General features: G+C 36.5%; 2 protein-coding genes across 11 annotated transcripts in view; one reads left to right on the plus strand and one right to left on the minus strand.

The window, feature by feature from the left end:
* SENP7 (SUMO specific peptidase 7) overlaps positions 1–18,759 on the minus strand; it is a 44,957-nt gene extending 26,198 nt beyond the window's left edge. The window contains exons 1-11 of one of the 8 annotated variants that reach the window (XM_088140817.1): positions 18,673–18,741; positions 18,313–18,386; positions 15,903–15,949; positions 15,461–15,568; positions 13,307–13,392; positions 10,942–11,139; positions 9,547–9,741; positions 5,086–5,186; positions 3,869–4,038; positions 597–942; positions 285–454 (exon numbers count right to left, since the gene is read on the minus strand). In XM_088140817.1, coding sequence (XP_087996943.1) covers positions 285–454; positions 597–942; positions 3,869–4,038; positions 5,086–5,186; positions 9,547–9,741; positions 10,942–11,139; positions 13,307–13,392; positions 15,461–15,568; positions 15,903–15,941 — 1,413 coding nt within the window. In that variant the 5' untranslated portion in view covers positions 15,942–15,949; positions 18,313–18,386; positions 18,673–18,741. Of the gene's footprint in view, positions 1–284; positions 455–596; positions 943–3,868; positions 4,039–5,085; positions 5,187–9,546; positions 9,742–10,941; positions 11,140–13,306; positions 13,393–15,460; positions 15,569–15,902; positions 15,950–18,281; positions 18,387–18,672 lie in introns of all 8 variants that reach the window. The other 7 variants (XM_088140816.1, XM_088140815.1, XM_088140818.1 and 4 more) reach the window with 7 other exon arrangements.
* A 34-nt stretch (positions 18,760–18,793) lies between these two features.
* Positions 18,794–23,385, plus strand: LOC103053846 (putative protein ARB2BP). Of its 3 annotated transcripts, none has more exons than XM_007429284.4 (3): positions 18,794–18,955; positions 20,804–20,947; positions 22,047–23,385. In XM_007429284.4, exons 2-3 carry the CDS (start codon positions 20,903–20,905, stop codon positions 23,094–23,096), a joined length of 1,095 nt encoding a protein of 364 aa, XP_007429346.2. In that variant the 5' UTR covers positions 18,794–18,955; positions 20,804–20,902; the 3' UTR covers positions 23,097–23,385. The 3 variants fall into 3 exon arrangements, with proteins under 3 accessions (XP_007429346.2, XP_025023103.1, XP_087996950.1); XM_025167335.2 differs by having other exon boundaries at positions 20,819–20,947; XM_088140824.1 differs by having other exon boundaries at positions 18,794–20,947.
* Positions 23,386–23,730: the final 345 nt, after the last annotated feature.

Here is a 23,730-nt window from a genome sequence, read left to right on the forward strand (position 1 = left end):
AACAGAAGCAAAAGCTAATGTATTTTACGATGTACTAAATACCTGGTATTTTAATATCACATGAAGAAGCCATTTATACAATCACTAAGCATTTAGTATCTTTTTGAATCTCTCTAAAAATTCATACAAATTAAAAGCAGACTGCGTAAATATGATTACAATTAATGTGCTTGTCCTTTTGATATTTACATGACTGACAAGAGAATAAATATGTAATGTTATTATTTTTGCATAGTGGAAGGTGAGAGTTCTAATATATAATGAATAGAGCAATCATTTATTACTTGTTTTGCTTTGCTTTCAGTCACATACTGTGACAGATTTTCTGACAAATGTAGAACAGTTTCCTGTTCTTTATCATTATTCTCCAGTTCATGGCCTTTCCCAGTCTGGAAATGTGTCTCTGGATCCTGAGGTTCAGCAATTTCTTCTTCTTCATCACTAGAAAGGACAACTGAAATAAAGTAAAAGCAAAGTAAATGTGATGTAAAGCCTGGATACTCACCCACAACTGATAAAGTGAAGTACAGATTATTTGTGTAAACTCATTTGTGTCTGTTCATTCCAAATTAAAAAAAAAAGTTATAATTACATACTTGGCTCAGATGACTCAGCAATCTCTTTATTCATTTCCATTTTTTTCAATGGCTTTCTCAGTGGCAAAGTTTCTCCTTTCTCCTTCACAGCAGAGCTGACTACAGGCAAAATACTTTTATCCTTATTGGTGAAAGAATGTGGCTTTCTTTTGGGAGAAGAGTTTGGATAGTTTTTACTTGGACAGCAGCCAGTAATGTCTAAATCAGTGGAATTTAATGTTTCATTACAATCTGATTCCAAAGGCTGATGAATATTTTCCTGCTGTAGATTGTGCATATGATTCTGGTGGTTCTTGCTTGAATCTTGGTAGCCAGGTGATTGAACTGATTCTGTCCTGTGTTCTTTCTGCAACAATATTAATTAATTTCTGTTTCCAACAATAATCTGTTTTTCCCCCAAATCATTGCCTACGGTTAGGTTTCTTTACTCTGAGAATCACTTGTAAACTTTTATGAAGACTAACTGGTCAGCTTTGTCCATCCCTCTATTTACTTATCATATTTATATGGCTGCCCATCTCATGTGACATAACTGGGTGGCTTACAAACAGGCCATAAAAAACAATTTTAAAAACATACAAAAAATACAAAAATTAATATTATGAAAAGACTAAGAAAAAGATTATGAACAATGGCCCCACCTCATCAGATTACTGTTCCCTTGTGACCCCCAGGCCAGTTGTCACAACCAGGTTTAAAGGGACTTCCGGATGGGAAAGACTGACAAAGTTACTTGAGTACTTCAAGTTATTGCTGCTAAAGGTGGTTCTACAAGCTATTGAATCATAAGGTGTACTTAGTTTTTCACACATGGCTTCTCCATTTTGGCTTTCTTTTTGTAAAATAAATGATGACTTACTGGTGCACAACACAAAGCTATGCAAAGGCCCTCCTAGCCACGACTGCCACATGCTCTTTGCACAGGAGTTCTGAGTCTAGGAGGACCCGCAAGTTGTGCACTGGGTCTGTTTGCGGCAGCGCAACCCCATCCAGTACCAAAGGTGGCATAGTTCCAAAACCGGCAGGCCCAAAAACCCAGTGCCACTCAGTTGAAGCCTGTTGTTCCCCATACAGACCCCCAGGCACTGGGATAAGACATCAACAGCATCACTTAATTTGCCAGGGCCGGAGATCTATAATTGGATATCATCAGTGTACTGATGATACCTCACTCCATGGCAATGGATGAGCTCACCCAGCAACTTCATACAGATGTTAAAGAGGAGTGGACAGAGCACCAAACCTGCGGCACCCCATGCAGTAGGGGCCAAGGGCAGGATCTCTCCTCCCCAATCACCACTAACCAGTATTGACCCTGGAGAAAGGAGGAGAACCAGCACAATACAGCGCCACCCACCCCTAAACTTCGGAGTTGATCCAGAAGGATACCATGGTTGATGGTATCAAAGGCCACTGAGAAGTCAAGCAGAGCTAGGACGGATGCACAACCACCATCCTGTTCCCACCAGATATCAACTAAAAGCACAACCAAGGCCGCTTCTGTCCCATACCCAGGCCTGAATCCTGACTGAAAGGGGTCCAGATAATCCACTTCATCCATGGTCTACCTTCTCTACCACCTTCACTAAAAAGGGGAGGTTAGATACTGGATGAAAATTGCCCAGAATAGTGGGGTACAGTGATGGTTTCTTGAGGATGGGATGAACCAAGGCTTCCTTAAGAGGCAAAGAAATAACCCCCTCATGAAAGGAAGAATTCACCTCTTATAGAACCTATTCACATGACACCCCCTGGGCAGCTTTAATTAGCCAGAAGAGGCATGAATCTAAAGAGCAGGTGGCCAAGCTCACAGTCATGAGGACCCTGTCCACTTCCTCAGGCCCAATAGGTTCAAATTCCCAGATAACAGGGCAAGATTTCGGCTCAGGCATCTCCCTGGGACCTGCAACAAGGCAGGCATCCATCTGCAAACAAATTCAAATGACTTTGTCTGACAGATGCTCAGCAAACTCTTCCATGCGAAGGGGGGTCGCTGAGCCCCCTGTGCTCAAGAGGGCATGGGTCACCCGAAACAGGGCTGTGGGATGGCTATCTGCAGATGTAGTAAGTTGTCAAATGGTTTATTTCATTCTGACTTAGTGTTTTGTGTGAATCCAGCAATTATGGCTGTAAACAACCTAGTAACTGGGGCTTATTCAATAAACCATGATTAAGTATGATGTGTTGTGATTGCTTTCCATATAATGCATGACAATAGGAAGGACAAAAACACTGTCAGGAGAAAAACAGTGTACACAGAAGACTAGGAGCTTCCCAATGAATTGCTGCTACACCCTTTATGACACCCTCCAAAATTAAACAGCCCATCTGTGCTAACTGTGAAGTAAGCCATTTGCTGGAAGTATGAGAGGGACCCAGGCCTTCATAAACATGTAAAGTTTCAAGGTCACTAAATATTGCATCCTAGAGGCTGTGGAAAAAAAGTGGGTCTGGAGTCCCAGTGGGGTGCATGGAAAAACCCATATGCTTACCAATGAATAATTTGCCCCCCCATCAGTATTCCTGCTCCACCTGAGTTTTTACATTTAAAAATATTTTTAATTAATAAGAAAGGAACCCGGCATGCTATATTAAGAAAGGATCTATATTTCCAAGATATCATAGAGCTCCAAATAGATCCCATGGGGTTTCCTAGAAAATAAACATTATGGGCAGGTACAGACCATACCTTTGCGATAAAGTGTGCTTACTTGCCCAGAAAAAGGACAAAGATAAGTGGAATTATAATAAAGATTGTCCTATGGGAGGGAGGAGCCTGAAGGGTGTGGTAAATAGCAGTCTAGAAAACCGATCCTTTGTAACTAGATTTTTCCTCCATGACTGTCATTCTATGACAGTCCCTGCCTCTGTCTAACAATTCTGCAAGAGCTATCAACAAGTTCTCAAAATTTTAAGTGTGCCCATCTACCCAAAAAGTTCTTTCAAACCTTAGAATATAAGGCATTTTGCCTGACTCTAAATGCTTTTGTTTTTGGAGCTTCTATAGATCACTGATACGTTTTCCTCCTCTTTCTCTCTCATGCGTGTGTGTGTGTTCATAAATGGATATGTATGCTCTGCCCTTGCGACACCCAGTTTTATTGGCCTCAAACCTTCCATTCTGTCCATATCCACTATGGACCCTGAGAAATTCTGCCTAAGATGGTACAGATCTTAAAAAGAAAGTTTTCCATCTCTTCGTTTTATGTACTCACACTTGTATAAATTATACCTAACTCTATCACAACAGGTAAAAAAATATATACACTTACCAGTAGTGATTTTTGTGGAGAAGCTTCAATCCACTGGTTAGGGAAAACATCACACCTTCTTTTTCTGCTTTCATTATTCTGACAGCTTGACTTCCTCAAACAAGGAGAAAGATTCATAGAGTTCTCTTGTCCTTTCTCTGCCTTGAGTCCTTTATTCTTGGTGCTGCAGTCTTTATTTAAAATAAATAATAAAATATTGATAAGTCAAATAGAAACACACATTTATTCATACTTCCATTCAAGCCCAATTAATTCCAGAAAACTATCACTCTACTTCTGTTTCTCCACTCTGTAGATTCTAGTCATGGTATGCAAACAGAAACTGAAAGCTAATATGGCAATAGCAGGACATCAAGCGGCTGCTGGGTGTTTTGGCAAAACTACAATCCCCAGCTGCTAGGCTGATGGCATATGAAATCTAAAATATCTAGTTTGCCAGTCACCACATTAACGGCTGGAAGAACATATGAAAGAAAACATTTTAAAATCTTATTAAATAACCTGAAACAATTAGCTTTGGTAGTTCTGAATGCACAGTCACTACAACAGGAAATATTTCACTCCAAATGTAGCACATTACAAATATTCTCCTTCTTTGTGACCAAGTTTCAGATACCTCTAAGAAGGTTGCAAAATTTTTTATCAATAGCTATGGCTTAGCGAAGTTATCTGATGGCCTATATTACTAATTATTTCCAGACCTGTCCTATACTCTCTCTCTCTTTTACCTGCTTATTTGATGTATTTTTAACTACTATTTAATTATTATTTGTTCAATTATTAGTACATAAAGAAAATATCAATTCTGTTTCATTCTATATCCGGATTTACTATAGTAAACTATATTAAAAGTGAAGGTAACCTTGATGTCTGACATTACAATCAAGAATTTTGATGGGTATTTAAGTTCTACAGCATTTGGTGGAACATGATTTTCAAATAATTGTGTTTTAAAAACTTTTGTACAGAATTATAATGCAAGTAATCTATGAGATGGGATATACCATGTAAATGACAGGAATGACCCTGGGGATGAAATTATCAATGAAACTAGCACTGATTTTTATTTTATGATGAAACAATCTGTATAAAACATACTATAATAATACAAAAACACCAATGACTGTGCTGACTTTGGATCAAAGAGAATTCTATCTTGGCCAACTTTATGTTCTATCTAAATATTACAATGGATTAAAAATGTATTAATTACAGACCTAGCAATACATCACGTTTTTTTAAAGTCTGCAAAGCATTACTAAGTTCTGTATCTTTAGATTGTTTCCATTCACATGATCTTTTTGGATATCTTTCATATCTGGAAAGAAATAAAATTATTAATTAATCTTTGTATTTAAAAACAAAACCAAACAAACAAAACAAAAAACACTCTAAAAAGTTTAGCTCAACTCCTTGAGTCTAGCTCAACCCCTGATGACTGTAAGGACATATCTTTGAAATTGATTTGCAATAGTGGATTGCCATTGTCTTCTCTGGGAATTCTCAGAATTGAAGTCCATACATCTTCAAGTCCCGAAGGTTGAGAAACCCTGCTACAGACCAAGTATCTCCTGATAATCACCTATTCAAGTACTAGCCAGACCCTGCTTAATCCTGCTTCACTTTTGAGCCCAGATAAGTACTGCCATAGCTATGTAACATATAGTTTGCTAAATTAATATATACAGTCATGTGAAAAAGAAAGTACACCCTCTTTGAGTTCTTGAAGTAATCGTTTTCTGTATGACTTTATCAGTCTCTCCCATCGTTGTGGAGGAATTTTGGCCCACTCCTCTTTACAACATTGCTTCAGTTCACAGAGGTTTGCAGGCATTTGTTTATGCACAGCTCTCTTGAGGTCCCACCACAACCTTTCAATCGGGTTGAGGTCTGGACTTTGACTGGGCCATTGCAACACCTTGATTCTTTTCTTTTTCAGGCATTCTGTTGTAGGTTTGCTGGTGTGCTTGGGATCACTGTTCTGTTGCATGACCCAATGTCGGCCAAGCTTTAGCTGTCGGACAGATGGCCTCACATTGGACTCTGAAATACTTTGGTATACAGAAGAGATCATGGTTGACTCAATGACTGCAAGGTGCCCAGGTCCTGTGGCTGCAAAACAAGCCCAAATCATCACCCCTCCACTACTGTGCTTGACGGTTAGTATGAGATGTTTGTGCTGATATGCTGTGTTTGGTTTTCGCCAAACATGGTGCTGTGCATTCTGGCCAAACATCTCCACTTTGGTCTTGTCTGTTCAAAGACAGTGTTGCAGACTTCTTGTGATTTGTTCAGATGCAACTTTGCAAACCTAAGCCATGCTACCGTGTTCTTTTTAGAGAGAAGAGGCTTTCTCCTGGCAACCCTTCCAAACAAACCATACTTGTTCAGTCTTTTTCTAATTGTACTGTCATGAACTTTAACATTTAACATGCTGAGGCCTGTAGAGTCTGAGATGTCACTCTTGGATTTCTTGCAATTTCTCTGAGCATTGCATGGTCTGACCTTGGGGTGAATTTGCTGGGACGTCCACTCCTGGGAAGATTGGCGACTGTCTTGAATGTTTTCCACTTGTGAATAATCTTCCTTGCTGTAGAATGATGGACTTTAAATTATTTGGAAATGGCCTTATATCCCTTCCCAGATTGATGGGCAGCAACAATTGCTTCTCTAAGATCAGTGCTGATGTCTTTACTCTCTGGCATTGTGTTAACACACACCTCAATGCTCAAGACCAGCAAACTCCTAAGACTTCGGCTTTTACAGAGGTAGTCACACTTGCTGATGATCAATTGATCAAGGGCATTTGATTAGCAGCACCTGGCTGCTACTTAGCCTCTTCATACCTATGGAAGCAGTAAGGGTGTACTTAGTTTTTCACACATGGCTTCTCCATTTTGGCTTTCTTTTTCTAAAATAAATGATGACATGGTGTAATATGTCATGTGTTGTTGTTCATCTGAGGTTGTATTTACCTACTTTTGAGAACTGTTAAGGACCAGATGATTTTTATTATGTCCTGATACGTAAAACCATAGAACTCAAAGAGGGTGTACTTTCTTTTTCACACGCCTGTAGACAGCCCTGCATTAGCAAAGTTATCAACAAACAAAAATGTTGCATGTCCTTGTGGATGACCCATGTTAGTGCATAGGTATCTAGAACCAAGGTCAGTTGTTCTCCTTCCCCTGACAGAGGAAAACTCTTCAGAAGATCATCTAAAGCTCACTGAGTTAGAAGATAATGTCTAAAATTTCTGAGGCAGAATAGATGGCTTTTATTCATGTAAGCGAGAACTGCTCAGATCCCTCCCTCAGGTTGTAGGATGTACTTTCTTTTTCACACGACTGTATTCGTGAAAACAGATCTCAATAAAATAATAATTCAGTATTCAGGGAAAGCAATCCTCTTTGACAAGCCTTATAGCTCTGTTGGCTGCAGACTATCAGAGTAGAAGTAGGAAAGTGTGCTGAATACTTATCTTTTATGTTTCATTTTTTACAATTTCCCTATTGCACATAGTGTTAGGATATAAACTTAGATCAGTGTCAATGGTAGCTGGATAGTAGGTACTGGGGAGGCCATATTTGTAGACTTGCCACAGTAGCAGAAAATGCAGGACCTTGGATTCAGTGAATCATCCTGCCATGTCTTTTTTAAGGGATTTTCTGAGATCAAGTTTTCTCAGTGTTGGAAAGAGAAAACCTGGAGGCTGTTGGAGATTCATGAATGGAATCCAAAATTGGATTTCCATTTCTAAAGTTGTCCCCAGACCCACAGGAGTATACACTCTTATAATAACTTGGACCACAAGATTATGAATCAGATTCTATCAATCAAAATTTGATTAAAAAACATGTACACTTTTCCTTTGTCTTACTACTGATATAAAAATCTGCTGATACAAGGATCAAACTCTCACTGAAATGGTAAACCAGTATCTCAGTTGTTCAAAACTACAAATAGTTCATAGGATTGAAGGCTCTTGGGGGAAAATCCTAGCCTCAGTCCAACTCAGCTCAGTAATAATGACAATGGTGATTACGATGATGTTGATGCCATCAAGTCCCCCATTCAGAAAATTAGAAATGAAAAAATGAATTTGTTAAACAATTTATTTTATTTGATTACTGATACTTGGAAATAAAGAATACTATTTCATTTCTTGGGACTAACAAACTGGAGTAAAAGCTATCATCATCATCATCATCATCATCATCTTCATCGCCATCATATTTTCCTAAATGGAAAGGCTGCCATGCAGAACATATAATACTGCCGCTTTATTTATCTCCAGGTCATGCTATCGTAATCTACTTTATATGGGGCTGCCTTTGTAAAAAGTTCAGAAATTTCAAACTGTAAAAAATGTAATTGCCTGTACAGACTAGAACATATTACTTATTCTATCATACAAGAATGCAGCACAGAGCCTAGGCCTACAACCTAGTTAAATAATGAAATTTAATAAGTTACTTATTACTAAGTAAATAAATTATTATTATTCTTACTACTACTACTACTACTACTACTATTACATTTCCACAAATAGTTTGGTAATTACCCACATCACAGTACAGGTTGTTTTAAGGAACTAACTGAATTAGCCACATTACTAACAACAGCTACTTCTTATAATGAGGGAATAAAAACAAAGTTATTACAATAGTTCTGCAGAAACAAAACAACATTAGAAAAATGAATAGCCTTAAAGGAAATTAAAATGGGCTCTTAATTATGAATTAATTCAATATAGTTATTTTATTAATTATATTTTGTCAGCTCTGAGTGAGACATTGAAGATATTCCTTCAAAACACTTAAAAAAAAATACACTGAATATGCTTGTTTATATTCAAAATGAAAAACCCTAATCCCAAGAAAAATAAGACATTTTAAGATACTGGTACAATTAAAAATAATTCCATTTAACTCAAATACTAACATGAGTATAGATTACATAGAAAGTAGTATAAAACTACTTTGAAAACACCTCAATAATTTTAATCCAGCAGTATTTGGAACCCTCACTAAACAGATATTTTATAAGGTGAAAAGTACATTACCTCTTCTTATAAGCTGACAAAGAAGTTATACAGAGAAAATGACAATTCAAATTGTACAGTTTTAATATATTAAGGTAAGCTACTTGTTCTTTATCTTCAAAAAATGCTCTGAATTCAGGCCTTATTTTTTAAATAAAGTTTGAAGATTTCCACTGTATTTCAATGTTAAAACACACATCTATTAGGAAAATTATATTTGCCAACATGAAAATTCTCCCAGTGGAGTACATTATATTGGAACTCTCAGTCTATATAAATTCATAATCTTCTCCAACCATTTCCTATGAGTACTCCTTCACTGAGCAAATGGTCCAATGCACGCCTTTGAATCAAAGCAATAAACTGAAAAAGAGCTTAATGAGCACAGATTTTCCTCAAAAGCACATATAAAGAAAGGATGTAAAAGTTACTCTCTATTAATATAAATTAATAACTAAAGCAGGTATGCATGAATCTCTTTCCAGCTGAACTCACTTAGGCATAATTTGTGTTTTGTTGTTTTGTAAAACTGTAGCTTCAAATGCATATTCCTACATGCATTAGTCTGAAACTGACTGTACTTTTAATGATAAACAGGAACAAAATCATTAAAACACTGTTTGGAATGACATACCTTTTAGGTAAAATACAGCTTTGTTGAGAACTTATTGTCTGACAAGATTTTAGGCTGGTAATAGATGAGGAGGGTTGTTCATCTGATTGCAGCTTGTTAGCATCAGATAATTTAGGATTAGTTAAAAGGTGCCTTTGCATATATTTTCTTCCTGTTTTTGTCCTCAGGATATTCGTCAAGATAACTTTAGGTTGCCTGCCACACATATAATTAATAATCTTCAATGCATCAAAATGTTGAATTATATTGTAACTGTCTAAATAATCTCAAACTTCATTCACCATAACTCCCCCCCAAAAAGTACAAAATGAATGAAAAGAGATAACAGCGATTAAGTGAAGTATTCCAAAATAAAGATTCAGATATGATCAGTTAAAAATGTTATTGATGATTTTGTTGACTCTGGTACCTTAGCTGTTGGCTTTGGAATCAGATGTTGCCTTTATGTCATAAATTTTTTTTAGCATGCATTAAAATGTGGTAAATAAAATGAGCAAATCCACTTTGAACAGAAGAAAATATTTAGCAAAACTAAATCTTACTATTAAAGGAGTGATCAGCTGGCACACCATGTAAAAGATTCGTACAAAAATACTAACTAAATTGCCATAAATTTAGTAAGTTATTGATTGATATTTTGGGTTGCAAGAAATATTTGCAGCAAAAATGTATGTACGTACTCATTTCTCACTGAACTCTGTGCATAAAACTACGTTATAGAGACTATTCCCAATTAAGATCATGTTTCCAATTTGACTGTTTATTTTAGGATCATATATTATGGTGAAGCTACCATGGAAAGGAGAAAGTGGAAAGGAAGGCTTGGCATAATAAAGGGATCAGTTGCACAATGCCTATGAGCACTAAGACATCTGTTGCTCCCCAAAAGGGTATTTGCAGACAAACTCTATTTTCAATGTAAAAAAAAGAATGTTCTGCTGGGATGTTACTAAAAGTTCTATGCAAAGTCAAGGGATCCACAAAGGAACAAGCATGCTGCTATTCTTAATAATGTCTTCTTTGGAAACAGAACTGAAGAACAAATTTAAAGAGGACTCAAGAAAATGGTTAAAGGAAAAACTACAGCTTGGGGTGGGGTGGTGGTGGGGAGAATAAGGAAAAGAAACTGACTTCTCTTCCAGATGTTAAGCTTAAACCAATTCCACTATTACAAAAAAAGTGATGTGAACTCTCAAAGAGATGTAACTGTATAGATTCCCTCTCAAATGAAACAATTCTAAATGGAAATTACATGGATGCCTCAGAAGGTTGTAGTAAAGGCATTAAAACTGAATAACAATGTACTATGGAATGCTTATCCATGAAACACAATTGCATACACTTATTTTTAATAACATGTTATATTATGTCTAAGGCAGACTCAACAAGACATACCTTTCTGATAAAAAAGTGGGTTGGTGAAGAGGACTTATTATGTGCCATATCTTTAGAGAGTCAACAGATGATGAGGTTTGTTGATCTGACTGCAACTTGATAGCATGAGATAAATTAGGATCAGTTACAAACTGTGTCTTTATGTATTTTCTTCCTAATTCCGTCTCCAGGATATTCGTCAAGATAACTTTGGGTTGCCTGCCATACATATAATAATAATGATAACAAATAAGGAAGACTAATTAAGATACATGAATTCAACCAAGTGTCCTATAATAATCCAAATGGCTTCAGCTAGGAATATGTATTATATTCTACTCTACAGAGGAAAATTGTTTCTACATATTCCTCCTTGACACAGCTTTATTTGCTATGAAGTGCTTGGCCATTGTAGTCTTCTTTGTCCTGGGACCAGTAATGACTGAAATATCTGCCAAGGTTTGCATTAGAAACATATTTTCTAATAGTATGCAATCATTGTGATTGTGTCTAAATGACAAAATTGGATGTCTTGATTGAAAGTTTATGAATATTACTGCAAGGATATCCATGACCTAATTCTGCAAGTTGTCAATTCAGAAATGGTCACAGAATAACAATGAGAATCCAGTTACTTGAGACTTGAACTAGAAAGAGAAGGAATTAATCCAAAATCCTAATCAGAATTTTCACTATAATTACAGATGTATCTTCTTGGCACAGGTCAGCCCATTCTGACATTGGCTTAGTCTTCACTGTTGGCCTTTTTCAATCAAATTCAGAAATTCAGCTGGTGAATTAGGGCTGGTTTATGTAATGGTATGTGGGAAAGACCTTGGGAGACAGGGCAAAGAGATGTTGCCTAGGAAATGGTCAGATAAGAGACAGCATAGCTTCCAGCTGGATAGTGGGCGAGGCAAGAGGCTCAGAAGGGATCCTCTCTAGTTTCTTGGGCTGTAAAGGAGACAGCGGGAGAAGTACTTTCAGACTTGCAAGATTCTGTTAATGGACTTTACGGTAAAGTTGAATTGGCTTAATTGTTCATGTTTCCTGTCTAGTCTACCTGGTAAGGCTGACAGTTTAGTAGTATTGAACTAACATCCCTTGAGCAACTGAGAACTGTAATCCAGAGATAAGCTTTCAAACCCTAGAAGTTATGAATTTTACACAGAAACACAAGTCATAACTACACATAACCATGCCTATCATGATGGCAGTGTATTAACAAGTCCTAGAGATTTTAGGTATAGGAGATGGTTCCACCAAAATCAAATCAGCAAATAGAAAACACTTCAGTTCCATGTGATAAAATCAAATTTCTGTTTAGATATTCTACAAATTTAGGCAAAAGCAAAGCAAAGCAGCTGTGCATAAAGACTCTCAAGAGTAGTTTTTGAAATGGATGTGTAAGCCTAGAAAAAGATTCATCTATATTAATAATTCAGAGAAATGCTTTGTGCATTGTGGATCTTTTTCAAAGGATTAACACTGTACTAGCACATACAATTATTTGCTTTATCTATAATAAAGCACTGCTAGTCAAAAGTATTTTCTAGTCTAGCACGCTCTGTGAAGTCCATGGTGCCAGCATGCTGAATTGAAGAATTGCACTATGGAAAAAAATGGAGGAAGCATGTTTTCAAGGGCCTTGTTAACTATTAGGCCTGTATAAAAATTCACAAAGTGGCTCTGAATGCACTCAAATATGGGTACAGATGGGTGTAGCTTCCAAAGCAGTTGTGCGAACCTTGCAAACAAAGTTTCTGCTTTAAGAATTTGAGGAAGTACTTTATACATGATTCTGCACACTGAGTTACTTTTTTTGACTGCTTTGTATACCCCTATTAAACACAGGCCATCCCTTCATGACCCCTAAAGACTCAATTTCACAAGCCAGGTATAATTTTTTCTCTGTCAGTACAGAAATATCATCCAAACAAGAATGAAATACTAATACTAGTCTTATTATTTTCAAAAGTAATTGAAAGGATAAAATAGATATCTTTAGTGTCTCTGTGCAAAGCTAAACTGTGGTTTAATGTAAGGGTGTGTAACCTGAACCATTTTATCCACAGAAAGGCTTATCTGATATACAGTAATACTTGTTTAATGTACCTGTATATATTTGCAGATAAGCTCAACCATGGATAGGCTGGGGCTAAAATTTTTAATGAAAATATATGAAAAGTGTGCCACTCACAGATAAGCCAGTTGTGAAAATTAAAGCATACAAAAATTTTGAGGGCTGGCTTGGCTTATTAGCGGATGGCAGATTTTTCATGGTATTTTGGTTAAAAATTTGAGGGTTGGCTTATCCGCCGATGGGCTTATCTGCAAGTATACGCAGTAATACATTACGGCATGGATTTATGAAACATCTGCTTACCCCAATACTGATCCTTCATCACCATTGCAATAGCTTTTCTTCTTCCAGTTTGACTGAATCTTTTTATTCCTTGATCTTGATGCCCACTGAAATGGGGATGGTAGGAGGGAATGAATAAAAAATGAATCAAACAATACAAAAAGATTTAAGGAAAACTGAAGAGGAGATATGTTTTGAAATTGTAAAAAGCCCCAAACATGTAACTTAAATTCAGGTATCAAAAAGAGGGATTTCTTTTACTGAAATGAGAACACACTTCAGTACAATAAAATTAGAAATCTTAACTGCTTCATTATATAGAAAGAGAGAGAGAGAGAGAGACAAAGAAAAAGGATGAATAAATTAGTCAATTTTGATTTCTCTTAATTTCTCAATTCTCCAATATTAAATTTGTTTTATTATGTCTGTATCAGCTTACAACTTATTTCTAATTCCTTATGAATGTTTATTCTTGTATTCAATTTCATCTAATAAACATACTCTTGCATCACATTTTGATTGTAGAACTGGAAAATCTAGAGAACTAAATTTCAATATTTTCATTCACACACCAAATCAGGAAGTTGGAATTAGTAGAATCACATTCAAATACAAGCTATATGTCCACCAACAAGCAAGTAGTACAAGTTCAGTGGGAACTTTTTTGCATAACAATATTGACAATACACCCTAATCAGTTTTTCCTCTCTCTGATAACTAACACTTTGCTTTAAGTGAATCTACTTAATCTCCATTTAAGAGAATAGAGTTTGCTTACCATCAAACACATCAAATTATCGAAAATAAAATTGGCTGATTACTAATTCTCAGGAACATAACATCAGTAGAGATAGACAAAGTGGTCTCATTCAAATTAAGTTTAGCCATTCCTCCTCTACCAGAGCACTTAGTGTATCATGGTCAAGCAAAACCAAACCAGATACATCTGTCACTCCCTCCAAAGCTCATCTTAATGTAATGAATCTAATGCACAGCTATGCACAGCAGAAGATAAATACATAGGGGTTTGATCAAAGTAGTTTGCTGATGTCCTGCAGTGAGGCGTGGAGAAGCATGATGTAGTCAGATGGACTTGCTGATATTCAGTGCATTTCACATATACCGTATTTTTCTGTTAATAAGATGCCCCCATGTATAAGACAACCCCCACCTTTCCACCCCAAAATTAAGAAATCAATATTTTAAAGATGAAGCAGAACACATTTTTATTTAGTAATTAGGTAACATTTACATGATACACTCAGTGGGAGGAGGTCCAAACTGTCTCTCTGCAGCTCTATTTCCATGCTCTTTTGCATAACTGATTACATTTAGTTTGAATTTTGCAGAGTAAGACATTCGCTTATTTATTTTTTTATTATCTGACATCTTTATGGGCTCAGAATGCTCTGACATTACTGGTCCCTGTCACATCTGCTCACTGCCTACATGCTCTCCACCTCCAACAGGATGTGTTCCAATTGGTTTGTTCAGCATCAGCTGACATCAGTTACTATGATGGAATGGAATTATGAAGGCCAGGCTCAGGGAGAAAAACATTTTCTTAGCTCGCCGGAGGAGCGTGGGAGATACAAGAGGATGAGACTGGCTAACTTGAGAACTGGAGTTTCAGTCCAGAAAGATTCTTGCTAGAGGTTGTAGCTAATAAACATAGCTGAACTGAATTTGCATTGTCTCTTAGAGTTCCTTGGGCTAGGCCTGACATCAATCTTGTATACCAGTTCAGCTTAACCAGTGTCTCATGTAGACATTGAAGAGCAGAGACAAGACAGAATTTGTTCTATTATATTCCCACAGAACAAAAGCTGAAGGGTTGAGCAACCTGCTTCCTATGAATGTTCACACTGGCCATTACTGCAGTTATGAGAGTTGAAGGGCATTTACTTGGGAAGGCTGTTCTAGAACTATGAATTTAGGGTGCAAGTTTATATGAAAATAAGCATCTCAAGTTGTTCAAGAGAATAACTGGTTTGCCCTTGAATACCAAATATTTATGAATTACTTGCACTCACACAATTATATAATTACACAATTTAAGCAATTATATATATTTTAAAAATATGGCTAATAGCCTTATCCAAGACTAAATTATTAAATTATTAAACGGTTCTTAAATTATTCAAAATATTAGACAAGAAAAAGGGTATTATTTACCCCTTCAAATGAATGTTGCCACTGGTGAATTTCTTCAAATCTTGACAATGGAGATTGAATATGGCGATCATCTGGCTGTGTGTTTGATACTTTCTTTGGTATTCGATACTGAAAAAAAAATGCATTCACAGTTGTAGTTCAAAAGAAAAAAAGAAAGAATACTTAATAGCATAAGAAAAAAAAAGATTAAAGGGCAAACTTGTTGCAAGTATTACATACAGTATAAATATATTTTTAACGGAGTCAGTATACATTTCAGAATAATTATCAAGACTCATTAGGTACAGAATTTTAATTTGCCTAAAACATCAACATTATGGTCCTCCTGGAATTATAATGCAGTATATAATGCATTTTTTGTTTTAAGAAAGTTGCATGCATTTATTTATTTTCATGCATTTATTTCCCATCCTAAGTGATGAACCAAACTGCCAAAACTTACATTTTGTAGATTTGAAGATGATTTTCTAGATCGTTCCATGGTTGCTGCTGCATAAGACAGACAGAAAACAACACCTTTATGTATCACGATATAATTAGCACTTCCAAAAAGAGCTAATTAAGATTCACAGCAACGTTAGGAGACATTATCTATTTCCCACATGTTAAAGGATGTATATCTCTTGTGAATAAGTAGCCTTCTCTAATGACTACTTTTTTTTTCTAAATCAGTCTATAGCTCCAAGGTAACTGCTGATGATAAGCTTATCCAGGTATAATGTAGAGATACTTATTTAAGTTGTACTGATAAACAAATGTCCTCAACGGTTCTCACTGTGTTTCTAGTCCCAGTTCAGATCATCACCCGCCATAATACCAACAACATAAATCTGCAATGTCCTCCCTAGTAAGGCAGGTGTGGATTTACACCATGATCTTTATGGTGCCGTGCCAAGCAAAGACATTTTTATTCTCCTAGGTCTCATATTATGTACATTTTAATAGTAACGTTTAACCTTGCTATAGAACTTTTTAATTAATATTCTTTCTTCTATTTTACTGGTTCAAAATTATTCTTTATAAATAATGCATTTTTACCTGTTCTTTAAATTTTTTTAACTGTGATTTCAAATTAGCCACTGGTAAATTCTGTTTTATAAATCTTTAAAATAAAACAAAAATGACCTACAAATTCTACCAACTTTGGTCCTCTGAATGGCTTTTCATAAAGCAGACAACCAAATGAGTGATACTGGTGTTACTCAGTTACTCATGACTTTTTATGCCAAGAAGTGAGATGCCCTGCCGTGTAAGTTTTTAACCACAAATACAATTCGCATTAATTAGTAGTATCTAAGAGACACTTATCTACATCATCAGTATATGATGATATAACCCAATATTCAAAAATAATTCCTACAGCATTATTTCATAGGTACCTACTTTCTGGCTCAAGCAAAAGGCAGATGACATTGTAGCTGTCTCTAACCATAGGTGGATCATTGCAGTCTTTTGATCACCAACAGAACTAGTATCAACTTAAGCAAATAAACTCTAGTAGCTGTCCCCAGAGTCAGGAAGGAAGTTATAGACATTTTCTTCTTTAGGCTTCTCTTTTCACTGCTAAAACTTTCTCTAGAGGGGAGGAAGCCACTCAGTCCGTGCCTTTAAGCCTTAGCAGATTTACTTAATATGCTATGCCTAAACACATGAGAAAATGAAAGCTGAGGTGGAATCCAGTTTGAAGAAAGGAAGGGTGTATAAGTTACTACACTCTCTACCATCAGCTTACATATAGATTCAAATCATGTTTGCTGGTTTGATTTAATAAGCAAATTATGTTTCAATTAAAATAAGAAATAAAAAATTAAGCTGCATGCACACAAAACAGAGCTAGGGAGAACTAAGTCTTTATTATTGTCCAAATGCTTCTATCTAGATGTTAAACCAAGGCTCACCAACTATAGATGCCACATCTGTTTTCCTTTTAATATTTTTTTTAAAATTAATGTTTTATTTAAAAATGTTTAGAGTGCCACTCTGCAGGGGATGGGGAAAGGGAGAGCCTTTCAACTACTCACTCAATGTCCTTATTTCCCTCCTTGCATCTCTCAGGAAGTTTGTGTGTGTAAAAGAGTTGGGAACAGCAAAGAACAGAGGCTGAACTGGCTGTATTTGCAACCGGTTATGCCTCCCATTTTGTCTGGCAACAGAAATGAATTTTAAGTTGAGGTTTCCCTTCCCTATTGGTTTGAATAATACAGAACCATGATTAACATAAATAAACTTCTACAAATCATGATTTTAAATCAGATTAAGATTAAAGACTCAGCCTTAACTACTGCTTAATTCATTGTTTGCATGTCATGCTAAACCTAATCAAACATAGCACAGTGCAAACCTAGTGCTTCAGGCCAGAAGTTGGAAAATAGGTTAGAGTGGGAAGTAATTGTCATCTCCTTGCAGGAAGATAAAGCAATATATAGTAATAGCTACACCACTCTCGACATATGGTTTTATTCTTGAGATCATAATTTATAGTTGATGAATACCTGGAGCAAACAGTTACTTAAACAGCTTAAAGCATGACACAGCCTGAGAAAGCATCCCTAAATATATTTATTTATTAAATCTACAGTCACAGACCAAAAGAGAACTGATGACAGCCATTTTCATTCATATAGTGCTAAATGGGGATAATATCCACGCATCAAAAACATCAGGTCTAACACACTAAGTGTTGATACAATAAACGAGCTGGCCCTGAAGGCGTCCAAAGATTTTGCCTCCACTGCAGAGATTTACAAGGAGCCCTTATAGAAAAAAGGAATCAACTCAAGAAACGAATTGTATGAGGCGAAGGGCAGCAAGAGATACCTACAATATAATAAAATAAAGCCGTGGATTTTCACCTCTGTGCTTGTGTTCCTCCGGAAGTGCGTTTCTTCCTGAATATACAAAACGCACAAAAATCCGAACTGGGATCCTAAACTCCGGAAGGAACAAAACAGAACTAACGTGGATAAAAATACGACGGCACCGCATTGTAGTTACCATCTAACCACCAAGGGACACTCTTAGCCCGCCGACCCCGCCGTTTAAGGGGCGCGCACTATATCGCGGTGTCAAACACTTCCTCCAAACTCCCCCGCAGAATCCACGTTCCTCCCGAAGGAAGGGGCTCGATCCTTGTTCCAGGAAAAAGGAAACAAGCCCTGGAACAACTCTAGTTACGAACAAGGACCCCGTCGACGCTTCCTCTTTCCTCTCACCTGATCCGACGAAGCCAAGCTCCCGCTCCAGTTACGCTCGCCTTTGTCGATTCGGATTGTCACCGGCCGGTTGTTGCGCAGCGTTCCGCGGCCACTTCCGGCAGAGGCGCCGCCCTTCGGAACAATGTTCCTGTGAACGGTGTAGCGAGGGGTTGAAAGCCTCCTTTAGCGTCTGTTCGCCAGGAGGGACTCGTCTAGCTGGGTTCCCGGGCATCTGCTTGCAGAGTTGCTGCAGAGATTTCTTGGGTTTCGGATATCCGCGCGCAACCTCTGTGGCATCTCAGTACGTATTCTAAGTCCTCCAAAAGAAGGCGTCATTTTGCACTTCGCCAAAACCGGAGCTCAGCCCTGGCCTATTTTAAAACTACAATATTTTCAACTAAGGAGAATTGAAAGATGGGGTTAATCCGATACAGGGAAAGTTGCAAAAAATGCTAAACAGCCCAAATGAGCTGTGGAGTGGAAGATTTACTCTCCCCTAATGTCAGTCTAAAAAAGAAAGAAAGATACAACTGAGTAGTGGCTTGCATTTGGAGTAGTGGTGTTCCGTAAATGGGTCGTGAAAGTCTTGTCAGTTTGAGAGTAAATCCTGTTCAGTTCACTAGACTTTACAGAGACAAGTGTGTATAGAATTGTGATCCAAAAGATTGAGCTAATCTTACAAGTACACACACACACACTGAGAGCCAGTTTGGTGTAGTGGTTAAGGCATCAGGCTAGAAACCTGCTGGCCTAGGCATAAAGCCAGCTGGGTGATACTGGGCAAGTCACTTTCTTTCAGCCCTAGAAAGGAACCAATGGCAAACCACTTCTGAAAAACCATGCCAAGAAAACTGCAGGGACTTGTCCAGGCAGTCTCGGAGAATCAGACATGGTTGAATGGATAAAAAAAAAAAAAAGAAAAAGCTATTGCTCTTCCTTTGAGAGTATTGTTATTACCTCCAACCCAGTATCCCCATTTACCTAGCTATAAGAAGCTGTGTTTATCCAGGTTGGTTTTCTTCACAAAAAGCAACCGTTGTCTTATGCACTATTCTTGTTAAATATGGGTTGATAAGAAAATGCAAATCAAGGCAATCAATATAACACTTCCACAAGAAATAAAATAACCACCTATCTTCTGTTTTCAGAAGGGAATCCAGCACACCTAGACCTGCAGCTCTCAGTTCAAATCTCTAATTTTGGTGCTTCTAGATGGATAGATTTTAGCTTTATTGATAAATGGGCTTTAGTCTCACTAGAGTTTTATCCAACCATAGCTGTACTGACACAATAGTAATGAAGATGGGCATTATTTCTCCATAACAATGGCTAGGTGATACTGTAAAACACTAGTGGGAAAATCATCATTATATAGCTAATCTATCATTGCTAACAGATTTTTAGTGGAAAGGAAAATTTATAAGAAGCAATTGGAAATGGAAAAACTGTAAATGGAAGATGACATTTTGGGGTCCATTTTATGCCCTCTGGGAGCCAAAGCAATTATAAAATAAAGTAACCCATAAAAGCACTCACTTTCCCCAACCTTTTTCTTATCCCACTATTGTAGCTCATTTTTCCAGGTTAAATAATTAACAATTATCACTATAGTGATTTGGTTGCACTTGTCAGCTAGTTGTGCAGTCTTCTATCACTGCCTCTATATTTTCTTCCATTTCCTCTGTTCGCTGTCCTGGAAGGTATAATTTTCTTAGCAACTATAAGTCTAAATTGTATACATGCATTCCTGAAATAATATACTTTTCCTGGGCAAATGTGTTTCTACCCGATGTAGGTACATGCAGATTTATAGACCTTAATTCAGAAGTATCCATGAAATGCTCTATGTAAAATACATTAAAAATAATGGATAAATATAGGCAAGTGTTTACATGTTTAAGGATTGTTGAAATACATTTCAACAGTGCTGGACAAATGCAGCAGTTCAGTTAACAAAGGAGTGATTTAAACATTTTCCACCATGATTACTATATTTTAAATATGAGATAAATAAAAATAACTCTTGTCTCAATACAACAGTTTTAAGTCTACTTCAGTGTAACACTGTTTGCAAGTGTAAGCATGTTATACAAACATTTGTACTTAGTTTTTCTCCCTGGTGTTCCTTTCTAAAATCAATCTATAATAGCTTCTGTCATCACAGCCATACTAGTACTAGAAAACAGCAGAGTTCTACAACTCACCACTCTGGTTGGATCTATTCAGAGAGATTCCTGAAGCATACTATATGGAAGTATCTAGAAGCCTTTGGCATTATTCAAGCAACATGAGTGTAAGTATGGTCTGTATATAAATTCAACTTTATGCAAATTTTGTATTTCTTTCTTAGAGCAGAATAGTACCCAGAATATATTATGTATTTTCTACAACATATTTTCTTAGCTTAAATAATAGTGGCTATTAATATACTCTGAAGAAATATTACTAGCTGCTACAACATGCATCTTTTCTACATTCTAGTTCGGCATATATCAGTCTATGTTTCCTGAGCCATCTGTGTGTGTAATTAAGTAAACTCCAGTGAGATATTAATAAAATGATGAGCAGAGAGAGCGTGAGGAGCATATTCAAGCATCCTGAGAAAGATCCCCCATCTACGTTTACATAAATGTAATTCATAATATAGTTTTCTTGCATTTGGGCATAATGTGATAAAGTTCAATTCACCTGTTACAGACTACCAAGCGCAAATGATAGTATAATGGTTTGTCCAACAAATAATAGTTAAAAACAACTGAATTCAGCATCAAAAGCTGTAATAACTATTCCAGTACAAATGCTTGATGCACTTTTAGTCATTCTAAACATAATCATTTCTTTATAATAACATGTACAGTACCTTCTAACGTGTTCTTGGTACTCTGTGAGCTTGGTTATTTGTTTGCCAGCATTTCATTACCCAACTAGGTAACATTTTCAGTGCAATAACACTAATGATATCTGGTGTTGCACCTAAAACATAATGCATTTGGGCCTGGCCAACTGAAAGTAGCTCTGCTTTGAATTTCTTGAAGTAGGAAGGGCAGAAATATAGATCATGTTCTAGCCACTTTATGTATTTCTGAGTCATGCTGATTTCAGGGGAAGAGACGATTGCTTGCTTAACTCCTCCCCTTGGGTCAATATAATCGAAGTATCACTCTTCAGTTGTTTCATATATTCCTATATTCATATTCCTAGAGCTTGTAGTTCTAACACAATTCTTACTGCTTTATGAAAATATGTGAAAAGCAATATTGTATGTACCATCTCTACATTTTAATAAAATGTACATTTTTAATGAAATGTACATTTTAATAAAATTGTTACAGAAATTTGAAAACCTTTTTTTAAGAAATTAAATATGTTTAACACAATTTCTTTATTTATAGTGGCTACAAATGATTGAAGATCTGAGCTTCAGGAAACTAATAAATAGTTCAGAGTGTCCAGAAAAACTTAAATATGACTTTAACAAAAATGGTGAGCTTAGGCATGTAGATACTAATGAGCCTTTTGTTTTTAACTATCAAAATTCTTATAAAGATAATCACAAACGTTACCAAATTCTTGGACAGTTAATAACTCAGTATGTTTATGAGCTCCTTGAAAAAGCTTGCAATCTGCAGAAGATTTACTTCCCAACGTGTGTGGCAGACAGTGAAATTTGTAGTTTCTTTTTCATGAGTGAGAATGCACTGACAAATAGCTCAACTTTACTTGTCCTTCTTCAAGATCAGGGGACATTTCGTGCAGGCCAGTGGGGACAAAGGACCATAATTCATGAAGGCCTTCAACATGGATCTCAGATACCTTTCATTACAAAAGCTCTACAGTACTCTTGGGGAGTGATTGCTTTAAATCCTAATGACAATTTTGTAGATCTGAAAATAGAACCAGAATGTTTAAGTCTTTTTGAGAATGACACTATTTGTCCTCTAAATTTATCATGGGCAGTCCCAAAGAGAAACAGCAGTAACCCTGAAGAACATGCAATGTATGTTTGGGATCACTTCATTTCAAAGAGTGCATCTAGAAATGTGGCCTTTGTTGCCCATGGCTATGGAGGATTGATTTTTTTCAATTTGCTCATGCAAAGAACTTTGGAAGTGATGAACAAAGTGTATGCTGTTGCACTTATTGACTCTAAGCATCATATGAAGCATCAGACACAAGACAATTCCCAGGTGCAAACATGGATATGGAAGCACTGCCGAGAGTGGGTGTCAAATAGTAAGCCTATAGATAGGTCAGTAGGCTGCCTTGTGAAAATGGATTGTCCTACAGTCTCCACAGGATATGAAAAATACAGTATGGCTCCTTCTTCTAGCCTGCAGTCCATCTTCAAGTATCTAAAGAATGCACTGAAAACCAGTACTAAAGATTATTTCAGTCGATCACCTATTGCAACAAGGAGCAAAAATACCATGAAAAAAAATTAAGAAAGTATGTGTTTCATGCCCAGTTTTCTTTTATCAGAAAAAAGTATATTCTATGCAAATGCCTAGACACACTCTTAAAGTAAACTATTTTATTTAATAGATTATTCCTTTTTTTCTCCCTTGGGCTGAAGCTGATGTTACTATGATGTTCTGTAAGGTGCAATTTTGAATTAGATGGTTATGCTTTATTTCAGTTTCTGAAAGGATACTTTGTATGAATTTGTAATTTAGTAACAGTTTCTTCTTTCAATGTCTTACAAATAAATTATTTGACAAAGCTTTTTAAAAACTGGTGTTTAATCTGAACTATCAGTAAAACAATGAAAATGTAAATATGACTGATAGTTTAATACCTATCAGAAATAGGTTTAAAATCTTCTTTGAAGTATTAGTCAATTTATCTGTAATTTGAATTAGCATAGTTCTGGATGTTCTAAACCTCAGACTACATTTATAGTGAATCTGTTCAAATCACTTTGCCTGATTTTAGTTTCATTTTATTATCCTTCATCTAGCCTATTATCACCTATGGACATCCATTTCAGAGAATATTGCCCCTTTTTGTGAATGAAATAGAGAAAAATATCTGGGCGTCATCAACCCATTTGTAATGCCCAGCACCAAACATGAGAAA

The sequence above is a fragment of the Python bivittatus genome, unplaced genomic scaffold (assembly GCF_059951505.1).
Source record: "Python bivittatus isolate LINGU-HERP-01145 unplaced genomic scaffold, Pbiv_v1 ctg000340_np1212, whole genome shotgun sequence".
Taxonomy (NCBI): Eukaryota; Metazoa; Chordata; class Lepidosauria; order Squamata; family Pythonidae; genus Python; species Python bivittatus.